Source organism: Panthera leo, chromosome A1 (assembly GCF_018350215.1).
Source record: "Panthera leo isolate Ple1 chromosome A1, P.leo_Ple1_pat1.1, whole genome shotgun sequence".
NCBI classification, from domain to species: Eukaryota; Metazoa; Chordata; class Mammalia; order Carnivora; family Felidae; genus Panthera; species Panthera leo.
Window position 1 is genome coordinate 133,881,244 of NC_056679.1, and position 22,516 is coordinate 133,903,759.

The window sequence follows — 22,516 nt, forward strand, 5'->3', positions numbered from 1 at the left end:
CAATGAAAAGCTAAAACATTCTCAAGAACCCATTATAACACATCTCCAAGGGCTTTGTGTCAATGCCGCAGCATTTCAAATAGAGTACACGAATTCCAGAGAACAGCTTCATGAAATGGAGACAATAGGCATCTGCAAGAGTCTTATGACATAGAAGTTGACCTGTTACTGGATCTCTCTTTTACTCCCTACATGTTTCCCATGCTGCACCCTCACCACTCATTGCTTATGTTTCCCATGCTGCACCCTCATCACTCATTCCTTAGAAAGCGTCACATGTACATTGGGCAAGAATCTGTTGTGACACAGTGTATTCTCCACAAGGTTTCATTGTTGAGAGCTCACTTTTAGTAAGTAATTTTGATACATTGAAGGACTTTGGTTTAAGAAAGTGTTTTTTTTTTTTTTTTTTCCCATGAATTTGGATGCAGAATTGGTTTTTCAAGATGAGTCTAGAGCTGGGTGATGTATAGAGTTAGCTGCCTCTATCAGATTTTTGGCTCTTTAGGTCTTGTTGGCCTCTTTATCTATTGTAGCAGGTAGCTCCAAGCTCTGTGCATAAAAAAACCTAATACATAATCATTGAGTTTTTAAAAAGCTGTGTGTTTCTAGTTTTCTATATTGTAAGGACTAGGTTAGGCACTGAGAATCCAAAATACACTTTCTGTGTATCTACATGTATAACTAGAGTTCATCGTCTACCAACATTTAGAATTAGCGATTAGAAGAAAGAAAGGGAATAGAGTACATGTTGTTAGATTCCATTTAGTTTCACGCCATGGTGACAAGTAACAGAATGATTGAAGTTATCATTACTCAGACTTCATTGTTTAGCCTGTAGAATTTTTCTTCTCTATAAACCCTTCACCAGCACTGAGATTTGAGTGTCTGAAACAGATTAAGACTATTCAGTCTGCTAGGCACTAAATAATGTGAACTGGAGGGGCACCTGGGTGGCTTGGTCTGTTGAGTGTCTGACTTTGGGTCAGGTCATGATCTCACAGTTTGTGGGTTCGAGCCCCATCAGGCTCTGTGCTGACAGCTCAGAGCCTGGAGCCTGCTTTGGATTCTGTGTCTCCCTCTCTCTCTGCCCCTCTACCGCTCACACTCTGTCTCCTGTATGTCTCAAAAATAAATAAAAATAAAAAATAAATAAACATTAAAAATTTTTTTTAAGAAATGTGAACTGGAAAAATGTTACTTGCTTTCAATAACAAAAACTATTAGAGAAGTTTTAAATATTTAATCAGTATAAATGTTATGTGAGAACTGCAACTAAATATAAATTGCATATAATATAGAACATGAGTACATTTTGATAGATTTGAAATTATTTGAGGTGATGTCTCTGTAAGTAAAAGAGCCTAAAGCCTACCCACGTAGTCTGTCTTATACTCCCAAGCTCTCTCCTCCCTTGGTTTTCTTCATCTCAGTAAATGCCACCATCTACTCTTTTGCTTAGTCTTGAAATTTAGGAGTCCTCTTTGTTTCTTCTCTTTCCCTTATCATCCCACTCAATCCACATTTTCAGCCAGTCCTATTCATTGTCCTGCTAGACACAGCTAGCATCTGCAGTTACCCTGTCCAAATTGCCATCATATCTTACGTTATCTGTGCGAGTAGCCCCCTAACTGATCCTCCCTGGTCCGCTCATGCCTGCTTAGAGCCATCGGTCACAGAACACTAGAAGGATCTTTCTAAAATGTAAATTAAATCTTATTATTCCCTTCTATGTAGTAGAGGATTGATAAATATTTATTGAATGAATTAATCAGGGAGATGCTAGTGAGTAGTGATACTGGCTGCTGGAAGATCAATAAGCAGGAAGGGACAGGGAAAAGCAAAACAGGTTCGGAGAGCCCATATTTTATGAAAACTTTGGTTCATTGTCTATAATGCTCTGTTTACTTGAGAACACAGAGAAGTCTACTTTCCATTTGTTGGCCTGCTGTGGACACTTCACAGCCTACCCAGAGATAATGCCACTGATGGCCAATCAAGGTTTTTCTGTGTCCACTTAGATTCTAAACAGCTGCCCAGCTTTAATTAATATCCTACAGTTATATCTGGAGAGGAGCCAGTTGCTGAGACAGCTGTCTAAGTGAAGGGAAGATCTTTTTTTTTTTTTTTTTTTTTTTTTTTTTTAACTTTTCTTGTGTTAGCTGGGTCTAGTAGGATGGAGTCAAAGTACTCAGATGATTGGAACTATTGTTTCTGAAAGTTCACTCAGCCTAAGGTTCCTGCATAACTGTTCCAGTGCCCATCTTATCTGTTGGCATCCGTGTTGGAAGGAGATCCTAGGTTGGATTCTTTCCAGTTTGCTCTTAGGGCTTACTTTATTTTGGTGTGTGTGTGTGTGTGTGTGTGTGTGTGTGTGTGTGCGTGTGTTTGTGTTTAAAGTTTATTTTTGAGAAATAGAGAGACAGAGCACAAGCAGGGGAGGGACAGAGAGAGAGACAGAGACACAGAATCCGAAGCAGGCTCCAGGCTCTGAGCTGTCAGCACAGAGCCCAACATGGGGCTTGAATCCACAGACCACGAGATCCTGACCTGAGCCGAAATCGGTCACTCAACCAACTGAGCCACCCAGGCGCCCCCTGGTCTTAGGGTTTAAAGCAGTGGCCGTGTGTTGCTGAGAATCTCCTGTGGAGCTATAGGAAACACGGTACTGATTGTTGTAGTATAAAACGGCACAAGTCATTTAAGCTGATCATCAAGTAATGACAACAAGGACTCAAATGGGGGCTTACTCTTTGATCCACCAGGAGTTTCAAATGGCAATTATCATTAATTCTTGGATTCCCTCAGTCCTGATAGAAAATCAAGGCAACCAGAAACTATCATTTTGTGAACAGACAGCTATTAAAAGCACATTAATAATCTGTAGTGGGTATAGCATATGCCTTTTAAATAGATTTGCAGCTTGTTTCTCTGTGGTGAAGACACAGGACTTCTCCAACCTAATTACAAAGCAATCAAACAATTTAATTAATCTGGAAATCACTTTCTTAACAATAACTGCCTCTACAATGAGGCACCCTGTGCAGAACCGTTAGGTAAAGCCCCAATTTGTTATATTGCTTGTATGTTGGCCATTCTAGCCCTCCCCCCAACCCCACCCCCGGGATCAGAGAGTTAATTACCTACCAAATGCCTGACCACTACTAAGGTTTACTTTACCAGGTCAAAAACATCAGCGGCAATAACAACATCCTATAAAGTGTCCTAGTGCTCAGACATCCAAGAGCCAGCAAATCCCTGGGAGCAGCAGGATTTGAGTTATAAGCAAGTGCTGCACATATGGGCAGAGAATTAACTGGCACCAGTTTTCGCTTGAGAGTCTCTCAGGTATTGCTTTGCAGATGGGGGGATGAATTCAGAGAGCAGTGCTGTGAGGAGTGAAGGTCATGTGTAGGACGCCGGTTTCAGTCCGTCTTGCTTTTTTATCCTGGGGACTCGGTGTGCACATCCCTGGCAGCCTGGTCCTCATTTCATGAGTTAAGAATACGTATATAAGATGTGCTTTTTTTGTGTGTTCTAGGTTAGTGGTATTTTGAACACTGTAAGGTTTTAGAGACTGAGTAGGTAACCTGGAAATCAATTTTTTAAAGTTTGTTTATTTATTTATTTCAAGAGAAAGAGTGCATGCATGACTGAGGGAGGAGCAGAGAGAGAGGAAGAAATCCCAAGCTGACAGCACAGAACCTGATGTGGGGCTTGAACCCATGAACTGTGTGCTCATGACCTGAGCCGAAATCAAGAGCCAGATGCTTAACTGACTGAGCCACCCAGAAGCCCCAGAAATCAATTTTTATTCAAATAAGAACACAGACTTCAAAGTTTGACTCCTACCTTTCTAATCTGCTAATCTTGTTATTTCTCCCTAAGGAACATTGAGGAATATTCTGTAATAACACAGAATAATCTACAGAATACTCATCCGCCCTTTTCATCTCCTAGTAGTACCATGCCACTTCTCTCTCCAAATTCCCTACTAATGGGCAGTCGTTGTCCCACAGTGGGCAGTCAGTCACCCATAGTCTATCCATATTGGAAATGTTTGGTCACTTGTAGTCTGTAATATTTTCATTACTTCATTTCTAGTCCATCACCAATTATGCTAGGTTTGCTCACCAAAATATTTTTTCTGTTGGCCTGTCAGGTCCTAATCTCAGCACCTCAGCTCCTCTTCTTTGGCTGCTCCTCTGTCCGCCTAACACATTTATGCCATCTATTGAGACATCTATTGAGGTTAAGACATCTATTGAGGCCCTCCTCTGGGTAATACCAATAAACGTAGTTCACAACTCATTGGCTCTACCAGTCTGACTCCCCTACTGCCAGAATATCTGTCTCTACTGCATTGCCCTACTCCCTTTGGGTCGTTTCTGTCTCCTTCCTGAGGTTCTTCCGTTTCTTCTTTTGAGCTTCCTGAACCGTCTTCAAATTAAGCTGTAGTCTCTTGTCTTTAATGAATTGTCAGATATTCTAGTTCAGGCCACCATCATTTTCTCTAATATCCCATACATTTAAGAGCCTTTGTGATAGTATGTGGGGGGGGGGTGTGTATACACCTTGGCACTTAAATCTAGATCTGCCATAAAACAGGAAGAAAGATCTGTTACTAGCAAGATTTTGCAGATGGCTTTGCAGTCTTAAGTTTTGGAATTTGTGTTTGATTTTACAGCAATGTAGTGGATGAGAAGAAAATGAGGAATATTTTCAATCGATTGGCTTAGAAAGGCAGCACAAGATGCAGAGGCAAAACCCAAAGATTGAAAATGGTTAATGGTTGGGGTGCCTGGGTGGCTCAGTTAAGCATCCGACTTCAGCTCAGGTCGCGATCTCACGGTTTGTGGGTTGGAGCATCGCCTCGGTCCCTGGGCTGACAGCTCAGAGCCTGGATCCTGCTTCAGATCCCATGTCTCCCTCTCTCTCTGCCTCTCCCCCACTCGTCCTCTGTCTCTTTGTCTCTCAAAAATAAATGAACATTAAAGAAAATAATAAAAACAACTATTTAATGGTAGCCTTGATTTTTTTTTTTCATTAAGAGCAGAAAATTAACCTATCTCTTTATATCTCTGTCTCTACCTGCTCATCTTCAAAGTGAGGGGGTTGCCATGTATTTTAGGATGTTACATGGCTTCCTAGGGACCACTCATTAAAATCACTAAAAGTGAGAAGAATTTTAAGTTCATTCCTTGTTTTTCCCTTCTTTAGATTTTTAAAAATATTTAATAAGCTCTCTCTAGTTCTAGTTGATCTCATTATAATTTCCAGATGTAGTGTTCCCTTTACAAAGAACATGGGGCTAAGAATTTGGTGCCAGGTTTCATTATTTATTCTCAATGAATTGGGTAGCAGAGATTGTTAGACCTCTCATACCTTGGCTTCCAACAATTAACTGTTTTGTTTTTCCTAATAATTTAGGAAATCTATGTGGGGTGTGAGCAAAGTGAACATTTTTTTTCCCCCAAATAAAATCTACACTAAGATTTTTGGCATTAGATTCATTTCTCTTTAGGAAACAAAACTTTTAGCCATGTTGAATTTTTCAAGATCTTTCAAGGCTGTGAAGAGTGATATATAAGCTAAGTTGGGAAGAGATGGGGCAGGGAGAATCAAGGCTGTTGGGAGAAGTTGACGGAACTTAATTTAGCTGTGTAGATAAATGGACGGAAAGAGTCCTGGCTTACTGGATGGCAAAAGCAGAATACATTTCTCCAGGGGCCCAAGGAACAACAGATGCAAAGACATGATAAATTTCATTGCAGCAGAGGGAAAAATGCTTCTAGATTCTCTGTCCATAAAGAAATGGGCTTTTCAGCGCTTCCTATTCAAATGGCTTTAATTGTGCTGTCTGTCATAAAGTTAATGGCATCTGTTGAAGACATCAGTGTAAACTTTGCAACCTTAAGTTAATTGAAAAATTTCAGTAGGGGTATAACCAGTCCAGAAGTCCTCAAGGTAACACTAAACTTATCCTCTTTAATGGGTTAGTCTGTTCTTTTTTGCACACAGGTTATAAATTGTTTACAGCTAGGTACTGACTGGAACATGCAATCTTGTATGCCTCACACCTAACTACAATTGTCACTTCCGTTATAAAATCAGTAATGTGGGAACTGGCTGGCTGTAAAGGATTAAACAGATCTTCCTGATTTATTTTCCGTGTTTCAAGATCGTACAAGCTTAGTCTGCAGCTTTCCCTCACCTCCTTATTTAAACCAGCTACAATTCCATCCGGTCCTCAGATAATTCTGCCAGTCTAATTAAACATGCAGAGGGAAGCCGGGTGGTCTGGAGTGTCCTGAACTGCCCCTCACCAGCTGCCTGCCAAGCTTTCTCAATGATCAGCAGCAGGTTGAGTGTTCTGATGGAGAAAGTAACAAGCCCCCAAGGAGCTGCTCTCTTTACAGTGAGCGGTCTGTGCTCCCCCTCCCCTGCCCCCCATGGAAGGATTTAAGAACACCCCCTGCCAGCCTTTGTGTGATAGTGGCTTTTAAAGCCTGCCTGGCCAGTCACAGCCCAGATGCTTAGGAGCAGGGGGACTGTTGAATAAAATATTGATAAGGGCTAATCCTGCTGGGCCACTTGGGCCATGCTGAGAGTAAGCTAGGTCATTTGGCAGGCGAGAATTCTACCACTGAACCACCCATGCCCCGAGCTGGGTCGTTTGGGAAACAGGTCCAGACTGCTGGGTTCTTCCCAGGATTTTATGATCAGTTCTGACATTTCCACCTTTAAAATATGTACCCTGGAATACAAGGATTCATTTTCCAGAATTCAGACATGTACTCGGTTTCTGTTAATAAAAAAATACTAAGGCTGCTTTTTCTAAAGTAGAGAGCCCCCACCCATTTCTCAAGTAGAGAGCCCCCCCCCCGCCCCCGCCACACACACACAAGTTGGAGCATACACTTCTATTTCCATCACCTGTTTAAAATGTTAACATCTGTAAGACTAAGAATCAAGACACGTGTATATACGTTATTCTATAGTCCTGAAATACTGAGGTTATTAATCTGTGGAAGACTGCTGCTTGGTGATGGGTGAGTGTGCTTATTTATATACCTGTGCACTTGGAACGCTGTGCTGGGACTCAAGCCCATTTGCTCTCCCGCCCCTGGCATACACACACACCCCCCCAACCCCCCCCCCCCCCCCAGCCCTGCTGCCAGCAAAACTAAAACATTCTTGGAGATGGACGTTTGACAAAAATGTACAGAAATGCATTACTTGCAAGAAGATGATTCTGGATGTGGGATAGGAATCATGTTGTGATTTTTCCCTCTGTTTCTCTTTACAGGAAACAGCCCTCAAGATAGTCCAAGAAATTTCTCCCCCAGTGCCTCAGCCCATTTCTCATTTGCACGGAGGTAAGAACTTCCTTTGAGTTGAATAGAAAAGTGTTTTGTAGAAGATCCTGTCTCCCGAACCTCACTCTTCCTCATTCCCCGCTGTTCCCTCCTGTACCTCTGCCTTCTGCCTGTGTGATCCTACCCATCGTCATATACGGCTTTCTCTGAAGCTCCCTGCCCAAAGATAGCTTTGGACCACTGCAAAACTTTGTTGTAAACACTCCTGCTTTAAAAGTTTAATAATGATATCTGACTCATGCTAGAGTTACATGGACCTCTCTTGGTCCTTTCCCTGATGGTGGATTCCCAGTGAGGGCAAAAAAATGACTGTTTCCATTTCTTTCTCTTATCGCCGGTGCAATGCCTTGTGCTTGATGTTCAACAGATTATTACTGACTTATCTGAGCTTACATTATAAGGATTTGATTGATTTACATGTCCTGGTGCAACTGTTTTTTGTTATTGTTGAAATACTTTTTTTTTTTTTTTTAAATGACCTTTCTTGGGGTCGCAGGGTATAAAGTCTAAGATGGCTCTTTATGTGAGAGAGTGAAGCCACCAATTTAGTAATCCCCCTATGAACTATAGGACATTTTATGTTTTCTCTTCCTATCTTAGTTAGAATTTGACACCAAGTATTGAAGATACATGTTATTTCTGGGTCATTCAGTCACAAGAAAGTCTTGTTGTTCAGAGGATCATGGGCATGTGATGTAACATCACACCTTTTTTGTTCTAGATCTTCTACTGGAAAAACACAGAGAACAAAATGCCCCTTCAGCTATAGGTCTCTGAATATTCAGGACAGATTCAGTTTATGGTCTGATTGTCCTGCATATTTGCTCATTTTTCTCAGAGACCTAACTATACCATGAAGTAGATTAACATAGCACTAATAAAGACTTGTGTGTAGGTTTAAAAAAAAATGGTTTTAACACATGTTACTAAGCAGCAAAACCTGGAGTGTCCTCACTGCCATTTGTCAGCACGTAATGCATTTACATTACTAAATCCAGAGAAAAGGATCTGTTGGCAGTATTTTCAGAATTCTCTGTAATTAAGATTCCCTTGTAAATGTCACACATTCCCCACTATGTGGTAAATGCCTGTGTGTGTAAGGTTCCAGGCTTCACTGTGGGCAGGACACAAGAGTATAAGACATGCTCTCTAAGGAACTTGAGACACCTCCTCCCCCCACCCAACTTTTGGCCCTTTTCCAGCTTTTCTTCTTTTAGCAACTTGTTTTAAGCACTTAAAAAAAAAAAAATGAGAAAATTAACAGGTCTCGAAAAGCCTGTGTTTGCCCAGTGAATATTAATTCATGATAATGCTGCTACTCTAAGTGGAAAAAAAAACCTTACAAAAAATTAATAAACAAGAACCCACCATAGCCTTTAAAACATATCTCTTAAAAGAATGCATTTCATCACATTAAGTAGTAAGAAAAATGCAAATCTCATTACAACGTGCATTTAAGCATGACAGAAATCATAGTCTCTTCATCCTGCCTTATTTATAAAAATGAAGAAAACCTGATAATTAAGTGGGTGACTAGCGGATAGGTCAGTTTGGTTTCTATGCTATTTAACAAAATACACAAACCCCCAGGCATATGCTAGTTTTTGACCAGTAAACCTTCAACCATGACACAAGATGAGCACAGAACTCTAGCCCATTTTGCATGAATTTACAGATGGAACTCCCTCTACAGTCTTCAAAAAGTATTAATTTCAATTAGGACATGAGTGATCATCTTTTTAAACTTTTATTCAAGTAAACAGAATCCTACATTTGCTATGAAAACTCAAATTGGTGTATTTTTATATAACCTCTGGTGTGTCTGCCTTCCATCTTAAAGTTGATTTTTATTAAGGAGACATGGAACTCGCGGGTCTCCATTCCCTTCCATTTGGTATGCATTTTTGAGCCTTTAAGAAATAATACCATTTTTTAGGGTCTCCCATTTTAATATTTTGTATATTCAGTTCAGCAGAGAAGAGATTGCTGTGTTTTTTAAAACTATTCTTGAGTGAAGGGATAAAGATCAGGTTTATTAATGTTTTCTCATCTTACATATGTAATAATAACCCACCAGTAGACATCCCCTGTAATGTAATAGTTTAATTTCAGGCTGGAAAATATGACACTCGCTTGCTTTCTGCATCATCTAATACATATATTGAAGGTAAAATTCTCATACTGATTTTTTTTTTTTTACCACTGTGCTAAAAGGCTGAAAATGAGCATTGCAGTATAGTAAATATTTTTACTTTGCTAATAACTGTGATACTGATTTACAATCCATCCGATTACGGAATTAACATTTTTTTTCCTGGGTGAGAAGATGGAGGTAATAACATTGTTCTGCCTTTCCCGGAAGGTGTGGGACTTATTTGGGAACTGCTTTTACTTAGGTTGGAAATATGGAGCCCTGAATACATGCCATAGGTGTTTCCTAGTTGGCTTGTTGTTGCTTACCAGAGTAAATCTCAGAATGTATTTGCACAAGCAAATTACTAGAACTCAGCAATTGCCTGCTGAGTTCAGGTCATAAGACGCTTGTTGAGTGCTGGCATAGTTCAGCTTGTTCCAGGATCAACCGGAATGTCAAATGTGTCACTCCAGGTGACTTATAACAATTAAATAAATAAATCTTCTTCCTCTTCATACAATTATAATAGCCAGGTTGATACTGGGACTTTTCATTCTTCATTGTACACTGTATTAATCTAAATTTTTGTGAGTCATGTTGAAATGCTGGGTTTTTGTGCCAATCTTTCTGTATTCTGTGTTCTCATCTGATGTTTTTCGCTTCTTATTCACTTAGTTTCACATTGAGAGATTTTTACCCACAGGAGAAAAAAAAAAAAAAAAGGAAAAGAAAAAAAATTACTCTTTAAAAAAGCCTTGTTGCTTTGGCAAGGATGAAGTCTGTCTTCCGATAACATTTTATTGGTAGCTACTGCAAAGAAAAGACAACATTGTTAGCAGGATCCAAATTGCACTTGTGTGATAGCCTTCTTGAAAAAAGAGGGCATGCTCTCTCTTAAGTACTATATGTAGCGCATATAGTAACAGCTGATGTGCGGTTGTCATGGTAATGAAAACGCAATGGTCTTTTGTGCTCCATTTGAGTAAATAGACACAGAGAACTTGGGGAACTTCATGAAACATAAATTATTTCTGGTCCGTGGATGCACAGGGTAGTAAGTACAGTCTTGTTTAAACATCTTTTAGTTGTGTATTTTCCAGAGTAAGCAAATGTAATTTATGTTTCAAAACTAATAAGAACCTGTCTTTTCTTGGAATTGTTCATTCATGTGAAATATGCTTATTGATACCTGAGGGAAAGGAGAGTTAATGAATCACAAAACAAAATCATGGTGGGGGAAATGGTGTCCCTCGTTCTTTCCAGAGACTAGTTTCTGATAATTGCTACTAAATGGACTGAATAATTCTTTTAAAAATCATATCATTTTTTACTTTTAAAAATAGGAGGTGTTTAAAATATAAAGTACCCATGGAATTTTAAGTCTTCAATAAGTAGCCTAATAAAATAGGACTCACCTGTGTCCATCTTGAGAACCATGTTGTTATAATTATTGTCTTTTTAAACCTTTAACATTTTTAATTGCTTAAAAATATTTTGAAAGAATGTTTGACTTAATTGTTCCCATTCCTTGTATGTGGTATATTTACAAACACTTTATTTTGCTTCTTTTTTTAAAAAAAAAAAACATACTTGATTCATTTGTACTCCAATCATGGTCACAGAAATGACAGGTAAATTTTACTGAAATTTTAACATTGTAGTATTTCTGTGATTCGTCCCCTTCAATTTCTCCATTTTGTCTTTGTGGACCATTTGCATTTATTGGAGGCAACATCCATGGTAGCCTGTGATTATATTTTCCCTTGAATGTAATTTAGTCTCAGATGTCAGTTTTGTTTTTTTTTTTTTTTTACATAAACATCTAACTGTGACATTTCTGAAATTCAAGTCTAGTGCTGTTGAATCCTCTGACTTCAACTTACTGTGAATTGTGTCTGTGTAAATTTGGTCCGCTCTTATCTCTCATTTGGTAAATTGGTATAATCACGCATTACAGAAAGTCTACATATGATATTCCCATCTAAAGAATGCAGTAAGGCTCTTTATAATGTGTGTTTTTCCTGTTTTTCCCTTGGCAAATGTGCATGTGTTTGTTTTCACAGTGGTATATGGTTTTGAAGTCACAGTCTTACTCAGACAGAATAAATAATAAAGTAATGATTCCAGGAAACCAGAGATTTCAGAAAGTTCGCTTTTGGGTGTTCCCTTGCAATAGTATTGTCTCTACTGCTTCATTAACTCATCTGAGACCCTTGTAATGACCCTCACTCATCACCAGAATCTACCCCAGAGGTTACCCTATGACCATTTGGAGAGAAGAATCACTCTCTTCAAGGACTTCTGACAGTTTTGCCTCTGTGATGGGGCCACGGTTGTACTCTGTGCATTAGGTTCTGTCACTAGTGGAGAATTTTCATTCTGCCCCTGCCATCACTGGCCAGAGTGGGGTGCATACTCAAAACCTGTGCAAGGGGCTTTGGTTCCAACACTTTATGAAGCCAGGTCATGCCAGAAGGCAGTAACTCTTAAGAGATTCTAAGTATAGGGTCAGTCCCTTTTTTTAGTGTGAAAGTAATTTGCTACTTAAGGCTCAAACCAGCCCGGAGCCTCACTAATCCCTTCCCTAGATGTGATGAGTAGGACACTTGCCTTGAAAATAAGTGGAGCATCTTTAGGATGTAATGGAAGTCCCCACAGGCTCTTGTACCTTGCTGGAATTCAGGTACAAATTCCAAAAGACCCATGGCCTCAGTTATCAGTTTCCAGCTACGAGTATTTTTCCTCCTCCCTTTCTGTTTTTATTCATTTGAATCTGCTGAGTCTGACCATTGTAATTATCCCCGGTATTCATTTTGTCAAAGTGCGTTAGTGAGAGATCAATAATATGGATCAACCCATTCACTTTCTCCTTGTTTGGGTGTATTGATTCAGTTTAAATAAAAGTCAACCTGCTGTATAATGTTTGTTTACTCTGGCCCTTGCTGAACATTTCCTCATCCTCACTGACTGTATTTGTGTCATTCGTTTGGCTGAAAATACTCGGTTTCCCTGGAGTTCCCATGCAATGGTACTCCAGTGTTGGCCAAAGCTAATCTCCCTTTCTCACCAGGACTGATGGACGCCGCTGGTCCTTGGCTTCTCTCCCTTCTTCTGGCTATGGGACAAACACCCCCAGCTCCACAGTCTCTGTAAGTGCCTAACTTGTCTCATCCTCCTCACAGCCACACGGCTCTCTTACTCTGTTACATGGGAGATGTTTTCTCTGGGTGTTTCCTGGTAGGAGGGAGAAGATAAATTCTGCATGTCTGCCACTGTGAATGGGTTACTTCTCACTTGATGAACTGACAAATATAAAAAGGACAAACTCTCTGGAACAAGCTTTTAAACCATGGTGCATAAATTGAGTTAAGTCAGTCCCAGGATCGCAAGTTTGGAGGAGATTGGGAGCTTTCGTTTTAATACCATTTGGTGTAGTTTGGGGGTGGAAATGCAATCTGGTTTTATTGCTTTGGTTCCACACCAGCGATGTCTGTACTGAAAATGCCATTAAACTTTGATGGCCTGGGTCTTATTTTCTTGTGTGCCTTAAAAGGAGGGATTTTTGTTTGTTTGTTTGTTTTTGTTGTTTTGTTTCTTTGTTTTTCTCCTCCAAAGAAAAAAAATGGCAAGCCTTAAATGTGTACCTTCTAGGTAAGGTGTTTTTTAAAGGGGAGTTTAAAAGAATTTAGTTGTAAGTTAAGACAAGGAGACAAAATGAAACCATGAAAATGGAATAGAGGAAGAAGGATACCCTTGCCCCAAACTGTAACATTTCAACAAGAGCCCTAGCAATTAATGGAAACAATTCAGTAAGTTAGATAGATGCTTTCTCAGGTTAAATTAGTGGTGTTGTGGGATATCTGTCTTTGCCAAGCTTCAGAAGCTGGTGGTCATTTAGAAAGACCAGGTATGTTGTAGGTATTCAGTGAATACCTAATGGAGTGGTCTGAATGCCCTTGAACCAGCCGGAATGTGGACTTGATGATTTCAGATTTCCTTCTAATCTAATACATTTCCATCTTCATTTTGTCAAAATCCGTGGTCTTTCGTGTAGGGTTTTCATCCGTTGGTTTGTTGGGGTGGTGCTGGTTATTCACAAACCCCAACACTGTGCTAAGCATATAGATTCAGCCATGTAATAGTACTTGCATTGAAAAGACGCTACAATTAAGTTTATAAACTAACTGGTATCACCACTGCTTTATATTATGTGTTTCCAGAATTCCGTATGTAGTATAATGTGAGTTTTCTGGAGCACCTTTAATACTGCCGTGTTAAAATCTGATGGATTCTTTTTACCATCTCCTTGGTCATTTTTTGAGGAGAGGTAATTTATTTTCCTATCCTCTGTTCCATTTTGCTGTGGTATGTGAGCTTATTGTCCATTTAGATAATTTTGGTGAAGCGTCCTGACAGTCTTGAGTGGTTTCAGTGACAAAGAAGGCTCACATCAGGAAAATGTGCTTCAAATTTGTAAGTGGTTTCAGTGGATAAAACTGTCACTAAAAAACAGTGAAGTTACCCTTGGCTGCTGTGTCCATAACCATCAATTTTTTTTTAAGGTTTTTTTTTTTTTTTTTTGATAGAGAAAGGAAGGGGGATGCCTGTGAGCAGTGGAGGGGCAGAGAGAGAGAGAGAGAGAAGGAGGGGGGGAGGGGAGAGAGAGAGAGAGAGAGAGAGAGAGAGAATATATCCCAAGAAGGCTCCGTGCCGTCAGCCCCAAGCCCAACATGGGGCTTAATCCCATGAACCATGAGATCATGACCTGAACTGAAATTAAGTCAGATGCTCAACTGACTGAGCCACCCAGGTGCTCCTGGTTATTGGTTATTTTAGAGGTTAAAAAGTTGGATAACTCCAGTGTGAAAATGAATGCCAAAACTGATCGACCAAGGAAAAAAAAGGGTAATTTCCTGAAATTTAAGTATTGTTCTTCTACAGAATTTTTGGCAAGTCTCTTGTCTCCAAATTCTTCATTTCAGCTATATGACCTTGATTTGCCCTTCAGTCAAGTTTTATTGTGGTTTGGATGCAGAAATTTGTTGCTTGTAGGAAAAATAGGGGAGAATGCAAGATCTTTCATCGTTCCATCTCTAGTAAATCATACACCATTTTAAAGAGCAAATCTCTTTAAAAAGGGGGGAATTAACATAGAATTGGACCTTGTTTGGTACAAATAAAAAAAACCAGTTGTTTGTAAGCATTTATTATGTGCTGGGCATTAGTCTAACTACTTAGAATGCATTATAATCCTTGTTTAATCCCAGCAACAGACCCTGTCGTATAGTTGATGTTATTCTCTTCATTTTATGGATCAGAAACTTGAGGCACAAAGAATGAACTGAGGGGCTTTAAACAACCCCCTTGTTTATTAGTAAGAGTACCCAGTAAATGGTCTAGACTCTGGGCTCATGGGTCTTTTGAAGGAATTTACATGGTGTTTCTTAAAATAAACCTTTTAATTAATGAACATGACCTGGCCATCTGTCATAATGGAATTATCACCATCCTTGACCTCCATATGTAGTCTAAAGAAGAAACCACCCGAGACAGTTTATAGTTACACACACGCACACACTCACACACACACACACACACACACACACGCTCTTTCTGTTTCTAACCAACAGCTTCCAACCAGAGGTAACACAGTATTTCTCTTACATGTTTATTAAAGAAGGTGGCACATGTAATTATTAACCTCATATTCCCAATTTTTCTTTCAAGATAGAATTTTAACTTTCAAAATTACTTTTTGCCAAAAGAGGTAAGGAACTGTTAAATCTGTGAAGTGTAGGTTTTGCACACCTAACAAAAGTTCAATTATCTCTTTTCCCTATTGTTGGTAAAAGTAATAAGTGAAGATTTGACAAGCTCTTTCTCATTTCTCTTATTTTGGGCGAGGGGGGGGTCTTGTCCTTTAAATTTTGGGGCAAAAATTGTGCAAAACTGCTTAGTAGTTTCATTTCCTTTTCTTTCTTTTTTTTTTTTTTCAAAATATGTATTTTACTTTATTTTTAAATAATCTCTGTACCTAGTGTGGGGTTGGAACTCATGACCCTGGGATCAAAAGTTGTATGCTCTGCTGACTGAACCAACCAGGTGCCCCTCTTCTTTTCTAAATCTGATCCGAGTCTCTCTCAGATTTTCACTTTCTGGGTTAACTGTTAGTCACTTAGTCAATCAGAAATGCACTTTAGTTATTGTTTTGAATAGAAAGAACACAAAATTACACTTTGAATATATAGCTTCAGTTTGACATATGATTGTGTTGTTAGCTGAATTCCAGAACTACTTAAGCTGAAGTGTAAACATCAAATCTTTATCCTTTGGGTATTATAGCAACTGTAAAACTGGCAAGTGTTAAAAATGCTGTATTCTGAAATTGAAAAGATTTGGTCATAGGAAATTAATCAGTCCTTCCAGAGAATATTTAGTATTGTAACTTCTTTTAACTTCCAATTTTGCCATTAAATTAATTTGTGGAACTTTTCCAAGATAATATTAAGATCATAAGTTTTAATTTTAAAATAAGTAATAGGGAACCACAGCAGTAGGAAGACATTCCCCCATATATTTAACAGATAAATCATTTTCTACAGAAGGGAAAGAACGGAAATAAGAATATAAATACCTGTAAATATATGAGGTATGATTATAAAATGGTATTCCTTTAAATAAATAACAAGTAAAAAATGACACATGCTTGTGAATACTGTCCTTTGCAAAACGGTTATCTGGAGAGACGAAATGATACCATTATTCAGAACATTTTGGGGGAAGTCTTCTGCAGCTTTTTTATGTAACTCGTTACTCTTGGAAAGTAGGCTTGATTTAGGACACTACTAGAGTCATACGCAAACTAATTGGGTGATGAGACCCACTGATACCACATTTAGAGAATATGCGAGAAATACAAAATGATGAGACACAATATATTGGGAAACCCCCAGACAAATGATTGAAGCTGTCCTCACAGCAGTGCCCCCCGGGTTGCTTAGACCAGTGGAGGCATCTTCTCAACAAAGTGTGCAGTCTTGAGAGCGGCCTCTGCATCTCTGCTGTCCTGCAGCTCTCACTGACTTTGAAAGTTCTCCACTGAGCGAGTCCCTGGTCTCTGCCGAAACCTATCCTTGGACTTGTCTGTTGTCAAGTATCAACTCCCTTTTAGGGCTGTATTTGGTATCTTTGGAACCCCTGGGGCCATTTTGCTGGCCTACGGTTGTCCCCACTGCCATAAACCCATCCTGCGTCACTTGGATTTGGTGATACCCTCGTCCCATTTGGACACTGCTGTTCCACCTGAGATGAAACAGGCTTTCTTCCCGGAGGACCTCCCTGCCTCCTCGCTTTCTTAATAGTGTTAAGGTTATAACCCTCACTCACGCCACCACATCGTTCATTTTGCCATATTCTGTAAACCCAGGGCACATAACTTACGGAGTTCAGCTCGGTGGCTGGGTATTTGATATGACCACAAAATTTTCCTCTCAGAGTCAACACTTGTAACAGTTTGTTACGTTTGCTATGGCTATTTTTAAAATAAATTGTTATTTTGTTTAATAAATGTTAAAGATACAAAGAAAGCCTTTCCCATCCAATCCCTTTCTCCTCCTTGCCTCCCCAGAGGGAACTAACTCTCCTGAAGTTGATTTGTGTGGTTTCCATGCAAGTACAGGCCCTAGATACTTTATGTGAAACTCTAGAGCCCAGTGAGTCTTGGAATTAATTTTCATGTTTTAGAAAGGTAGCATGATCCCTGTACTGTACATAGCAGCCCAACAGCACCTGGCCAGCAGTGCATAATCAAATATATTAATATTTCTGCAGCAGCCTTGAATCAACAGTCACACTAAGTGGATTAAATACATATTTTAAATAGCTTTCCAATCAGTCCGGTCGATGCCATGCCATCACAAGGATTACTGTAGACTTATGAATAACCTTCAGGGTTTTAGGGTTTTGAAATCTTGGATACAGAATTGCGCATATCGATTTACCTCTGAGACCTGTGTATAGATTTTTAATTCTATTTTTTTATTTGCTACTTTCCTTACCTTCACTTTATCATTAGTGCATCTCTCCTGCTTGCAGTGATTTCATAATTCTTTTCCTGATTGCTGGAGTTGATTTGGTTTGTGTTTTATTTGTTTCTTCCTACTGAAAAGTGTTTAAGACTGTGCCTGTTCTTTCTGAGTGGAGATTTGGTTTATCTCATTACTCTTTCTAGTAGCGTTCTCATTTTTATGGCTTATAAAACAGTCTCATTACATTATAAAAATTCCTCTTTGTCTCAGTATGTACTTATAAGGTGTTTTATAATTTCAAGGTATGAGGGCATTTTTAAGCTTTAGTCATTAATTTCTAGGGTTGCTTCATTGTGATGCTTCAGTGTTTATGAAGTGTATTATTAACCTAATGACAGGTTTAAAAAAAAACCTGCTAGAACTGAGATTTCAAATGAGTGTTACCTTTACAAATATGCTTATTCTAATCATGGTTCTGTTGCTCAAAAACTTCTCCATTTTGTTTTGTTTTGTTTTGTTTTGCTTTGCTTTGTTTTGAGAAGTGCTTGTTGAGTTTACCTCTCAGGAAAAACAAAAAGAAAAGTCTGTTTGCTTTAGAGTTAAAATTCTTATATTGATTAAAAACTGTTCTTTAGCTATTCACTTTTTGTACATTACGTTGTCCTCATAACTATTGAGTGACGTTCTTCAAAAAGCAAATCTATATGCAAGGGACTAAAAACACTCAGCACTACTGAAGCTACTTTAACGTTTTTTTATTTTTGCGACAGAGAGAGACAGAGCATGAACGGGGGAGGGGCAGAGAGAGAGGGAGACACAGAATCGGAAACAGGCTCCAGGCTCTGAGCCATCTGCCCAGAGCCTGACGCGGGGCTCGAACTCTCGGACCGCGAGATCGTGACCTGAGCCGAAGTCGGACGCTTAACCGACTGAGCCACCCAGGCGCCCCTGAAGCTACTTTAAAAACAAACAAACAAACAAACAAAAAAACGTGTCAGCCAGAGAAAAAAGGGCAGAGAAATCTGCTTTTTAAAACAATGACATTGGTGAGAAAAGTACATTCTTCATCGCTTCCCCTTTTTACGCAGGGCACATACTGATGTGTCAAAGGGCAGCATGCTTTGTAAAGGAAGGTCTCTCATTACTTTATTTGTGATCACACATCCTAACATTCATTTTATGTTACTCACCTGAAAGTCACAGTGTTTGATTGTGAGTAGCGGTAGGAGCGAGGTACCATACTCAGTTGAGAACTAATCTGTCATTTCATGTGCCCAGGTTCTCTGGTTGTCACTTTCTTACAGTGGCTTTGAGTGGATCCTGCCCATTTTCAGAGCCTGAGTTTCCTACAAGAGAGGAAGCTATCTTCTGGGAAATGGTCTCATAGACAGCTGAGATGAAATATAGAAGGCATTTTGACCTCTCAGAGAAAGCAGCAAGGGTACACATTTAGACACTAATTATTATAGTTCTAACATGAAAAGGCAGTATGAAATGGTGATGTCCCTCCCCTAGGTTCACTGCTTTGCTCGCAGATTCACTTGTCTTTCTTACTGAGGTGGTCCCCTAACCTCACTGTGGTTTCTCGTAGTCCTCCTCTTCCTCCCAGGAGAAGCTGCATCAGTTACCATACCAACCAACGCCAGATGAATTGCACTTCCTGTCAAAACATTTTTGTACTACTGAAAGCATTGCCACGGAAAACAGATGCAGGAACACCCCCATGCGCCCCCGTTCCCGAAGTCTGAGGTGTGTGGACCTGATTGAAAAATGTTACTTAACTGGATTATCTGTTTTTAACCATTTCTAGGGAAGCCTTTGGGTGGTCCCATTCATCTCAGTGTTAATTGATTTGTGAACTTCTCTAAATAGAGAGTGATTTTCCCATCTCTACGTGATGTTGTTAATTACCACTGAAAGGCATCTTACTGTTTTTCTTTCAATTTCTCTCAATTTGCTAATTGCTATAGTAGCAGTAATCATGATGGACCAAAGGGACCTCCTATAAAGCCTTCTTGCCATTGGAAATTCCAAGACAATCTAATTGTGGTGTAGGAGCACTTAATGCTCTTATTTTAGGAGAGTTAAGCTTGGCTAAAAAGGAAGGACAGCAAAAATAGAGGATTTTCGTTCAGATGCCACATTATAAAAGTTCACCCCTATTTTTCATTTTTTCTTCACATCATGAGTTTTACTTTTTTCCAGGAACATGAATGCATTGTTAGGAGTTTGTCTCCGTTGAATTTTGACATTTAGTATCTCTTACGGTTTTGTTTTTTAGGAAGCAGACTCTAAAACAGATTTGTGTTCAGGATGCTTAGTAGGGAGTGCTCAGGATTTATACTTGTAGAAAGAAGGCAAGCAAGCAAAATGGGGCAGAGGCAAATGAAGCCGTCACACAGCTGACTCCACAGGGGACTCCGGGGATGGCATGACCTGTCAGAGTTGTGCTTCTGGGCCAAGTGGCCTTTTTTTTTTAATCCCTACCTCAGTCCCTGGGTGCAGCACCCTGGCAAGGACGTGGCTTGGATGGGGTGGCTGCATCTGAGGCCATCTTTGAAGGGACTGATGGCTGAAGGCTTCTACAGTCCCAGCAGCCGGGTGACAGGTCCTTCTCTGCCGGACGCTCAAGGCAGTTTGTCTCCGCAGTGTGATATCTTGACGCTAGAGTTGGAATACTTTCCTGTTTAAGATTTTATTATGAAAATAGTTTGTCAGGTGTTCAGTTGAACATCTGAGTTTCCTGAGGAGGGTTTTCCCCTTTGTATTTTTTTCAAAGTAAGCTCTACACCCAACATGGGGTTCTAATTCAAAACCCTAAAACCAAGAGTCCCATGCTTTATTGACCAAGCCGGCCAGGTACCCTCCCCCTGCTTTGTAGTTTTTTTATTTAGCATCATAAACTGATAGTAAATGTAGCCACGCTGAATAATTTGGGAATGAGTTATTATTTTGAGTTAGGGAATAAAAGACCAATTTTACGAATTCATTTAAAGGCGTTGTATTTTACCACATGGGTGCGCATTTTATGGTTTTATGAAAGGAGCTCCTTGGGTATCTGGTGTAGGCTATGTTCTCCCTGGAATGTAAATACTCGCACTGACGTTGCACGACTGTATACCACGAGGAACACACACGAATTGCTATTGAAATAATGAAAACGCACAACAGTTCTCTGCCTCTCTTTCATATTGTCCAAAGTGCTTACCTTAGCATCCCAAATAGGTATTTGGTAGGCCAGAAAATGGATTTCAGTGGCGACACCTGTGTCACGGAAGACTCTGAGACCTTTTCAGTGGTACACGGCAGAGCTCAGGTGTACAATAAAAGTGTGAAATTACCCTGTTCGTTGTGTCCTAGATGTTGCTGTTCATAATGATCCTATTTTGTTTTATATTGCAATTCATTAATTGGTTTCCAAAACGACACAAATGCATCCTACGTACAGAATATAAACTCAATTTAAGAACGTTTCTGAACTAGTTTTGCATTGTAGCTGTAATTATTTTGTGGCATTCCATTTCTTAGGCTTCCTTTCTGAAATCCTCTCCAGGGTGTCACCATGTGTGGGTATGTATGTACGTACTAATGACTGATTTTGTAGTTTATCGCCTAATACACTTCTCTTACGAAGGTTGTATAGTCCTTTTGATCCAACCAATTGTTTATAAATAAAAAGCTTATTTTCATTTCATGCTGAGGCAAGTTTAAAAGGGTAATTTGCTTTGCTTGCAGCCCCGGACGTTCTCCCGCCTGCTGTGACCATGAAATAATTATGATGAACCATGTCTACAAAGAAAGGTTCCCAAAGGTAATGAATTGAATCGAAGATGCCTAGCATCAACGAACAGGCAACCTGGGTGTAGCATGTGTAAGGTGGTTTTGTTACGGGAAGTAATGGTCCAGTCTAGTAGTAATGAGCTGGGCTTGTGTAAAACAGCACCATAGCTTCTGAAAAAGGTAAAATCACTCAACATTTTTTAAAAATGGCTGAGGACTAGCCATATTTGCTGTGTGAGCTGCCTCTAAAATGAATCCTGCTGCTTGTCCCACCCACTGGGTAGGTCTGATGAGGCACCCCAGGGAGAATGAGCCTCTAGACCCTCATGTTCCCTCTGCCCTAATCTGGGCCCCGTTGTGAATCCTCAGGCAGCAACTGTTTTACTTCGTTAGAAACCTATAGAGTAGTATGTGGTGAATGTCTTTTGTTTTGTTTGTTTGTTTTTGAGAGAGAGAGAGAGAGAGAGAGAGAGAGAGAGAGAGAATATTCCAAGCAGGCTCCACGCTGTCAGCCCAGATCTCTTGTAGGGCTTGAGCCCACGAACCGTGGGATCATGACCTGAGCCAAAATCGAGTCGGACGTTTAACTGACTGAGCCATGGAGGCGCCCCAACCTCATTTTTCTTTTCTGGGACTTCCTATCTCTTGAGCAAGTTGATGTCTTCCCCTATTAATTTAGAAGGGAGGGTACAGTTGCAGTGTTCCCCACTGGGCTTGCAAAAGGAATGCGAACTGAGCCAGGGAGGACTTGTCAAAGAGTTGTTGCCAGACATCCTGGCTGCAAAAGCCTGCTGTTTGATAGTTCCTGTTACCTAGTATCCACGGCCTTTGCACTAGTATTCCCGCACATTTGGGAGAAGACAGTCTTTCCATTGTGTTCCTGTTCCTCCCCCACTACTTGTGTAGCCCCAGGCAAGAAAACGAAAGGAAATATCTGGTTTCATAAATCAGTAGCAAAATGCTTATTATTTGCAATGACCCCGACATTGATGTCATTGATTAAAGCTGTCTTAGCTATTAATTACATGTCACTTGTTCACCGGGGAAATAGGTCCTGACTCATGTAGTTAATGCTGGTTAGGATTTTAGAAGGGGAGCAGGAGGCCAAGAGAAACCCCGCCCCCTCATAGACAATATAAGCAAAGGATACTGATTAGGCAGTAGGGCATCACAGAATGAAATGAAGGTTGGAAAGG

The 22,516-nt window shown here is 39.9% G+C and overlaps 1 protein-coding gene across 5 annotated transcripts in view; it reads left to right on the top strand.

The window, feature by feature from the left end:
- The window catches only part of MAST4 (microtubule associated serine/threonine kinase family member 4), a 563,401-nt gene that overhangs the window by 479,198 nt on the left and 61,687 nt on the right, over positions 1-22,516 (top strand). For all 5 annotated transcript variants that reach the window (XM_042940435.1, XM_042940432.1, XM_042940434.1 and 2 more), the window contains 4 exons: positions 7,310-7,379; positions 12,584-12,662; positions 19,132-19,289; positions 21,276-21,351. In XM_042940435.1, coding sequence (XP_042796369.1) covers positions 7,310-7,379; positions 12,584-12,662; positions 19,132-19,289; positions 21,276-21,351 — 383 coding nt within the window. The remainder of the gene's footprint in view (positions 1-7,309; positions 7,380-12,583; positions 12,663-19,131; positions 19,290-21,275; positions 21,352-22,516) is intronic.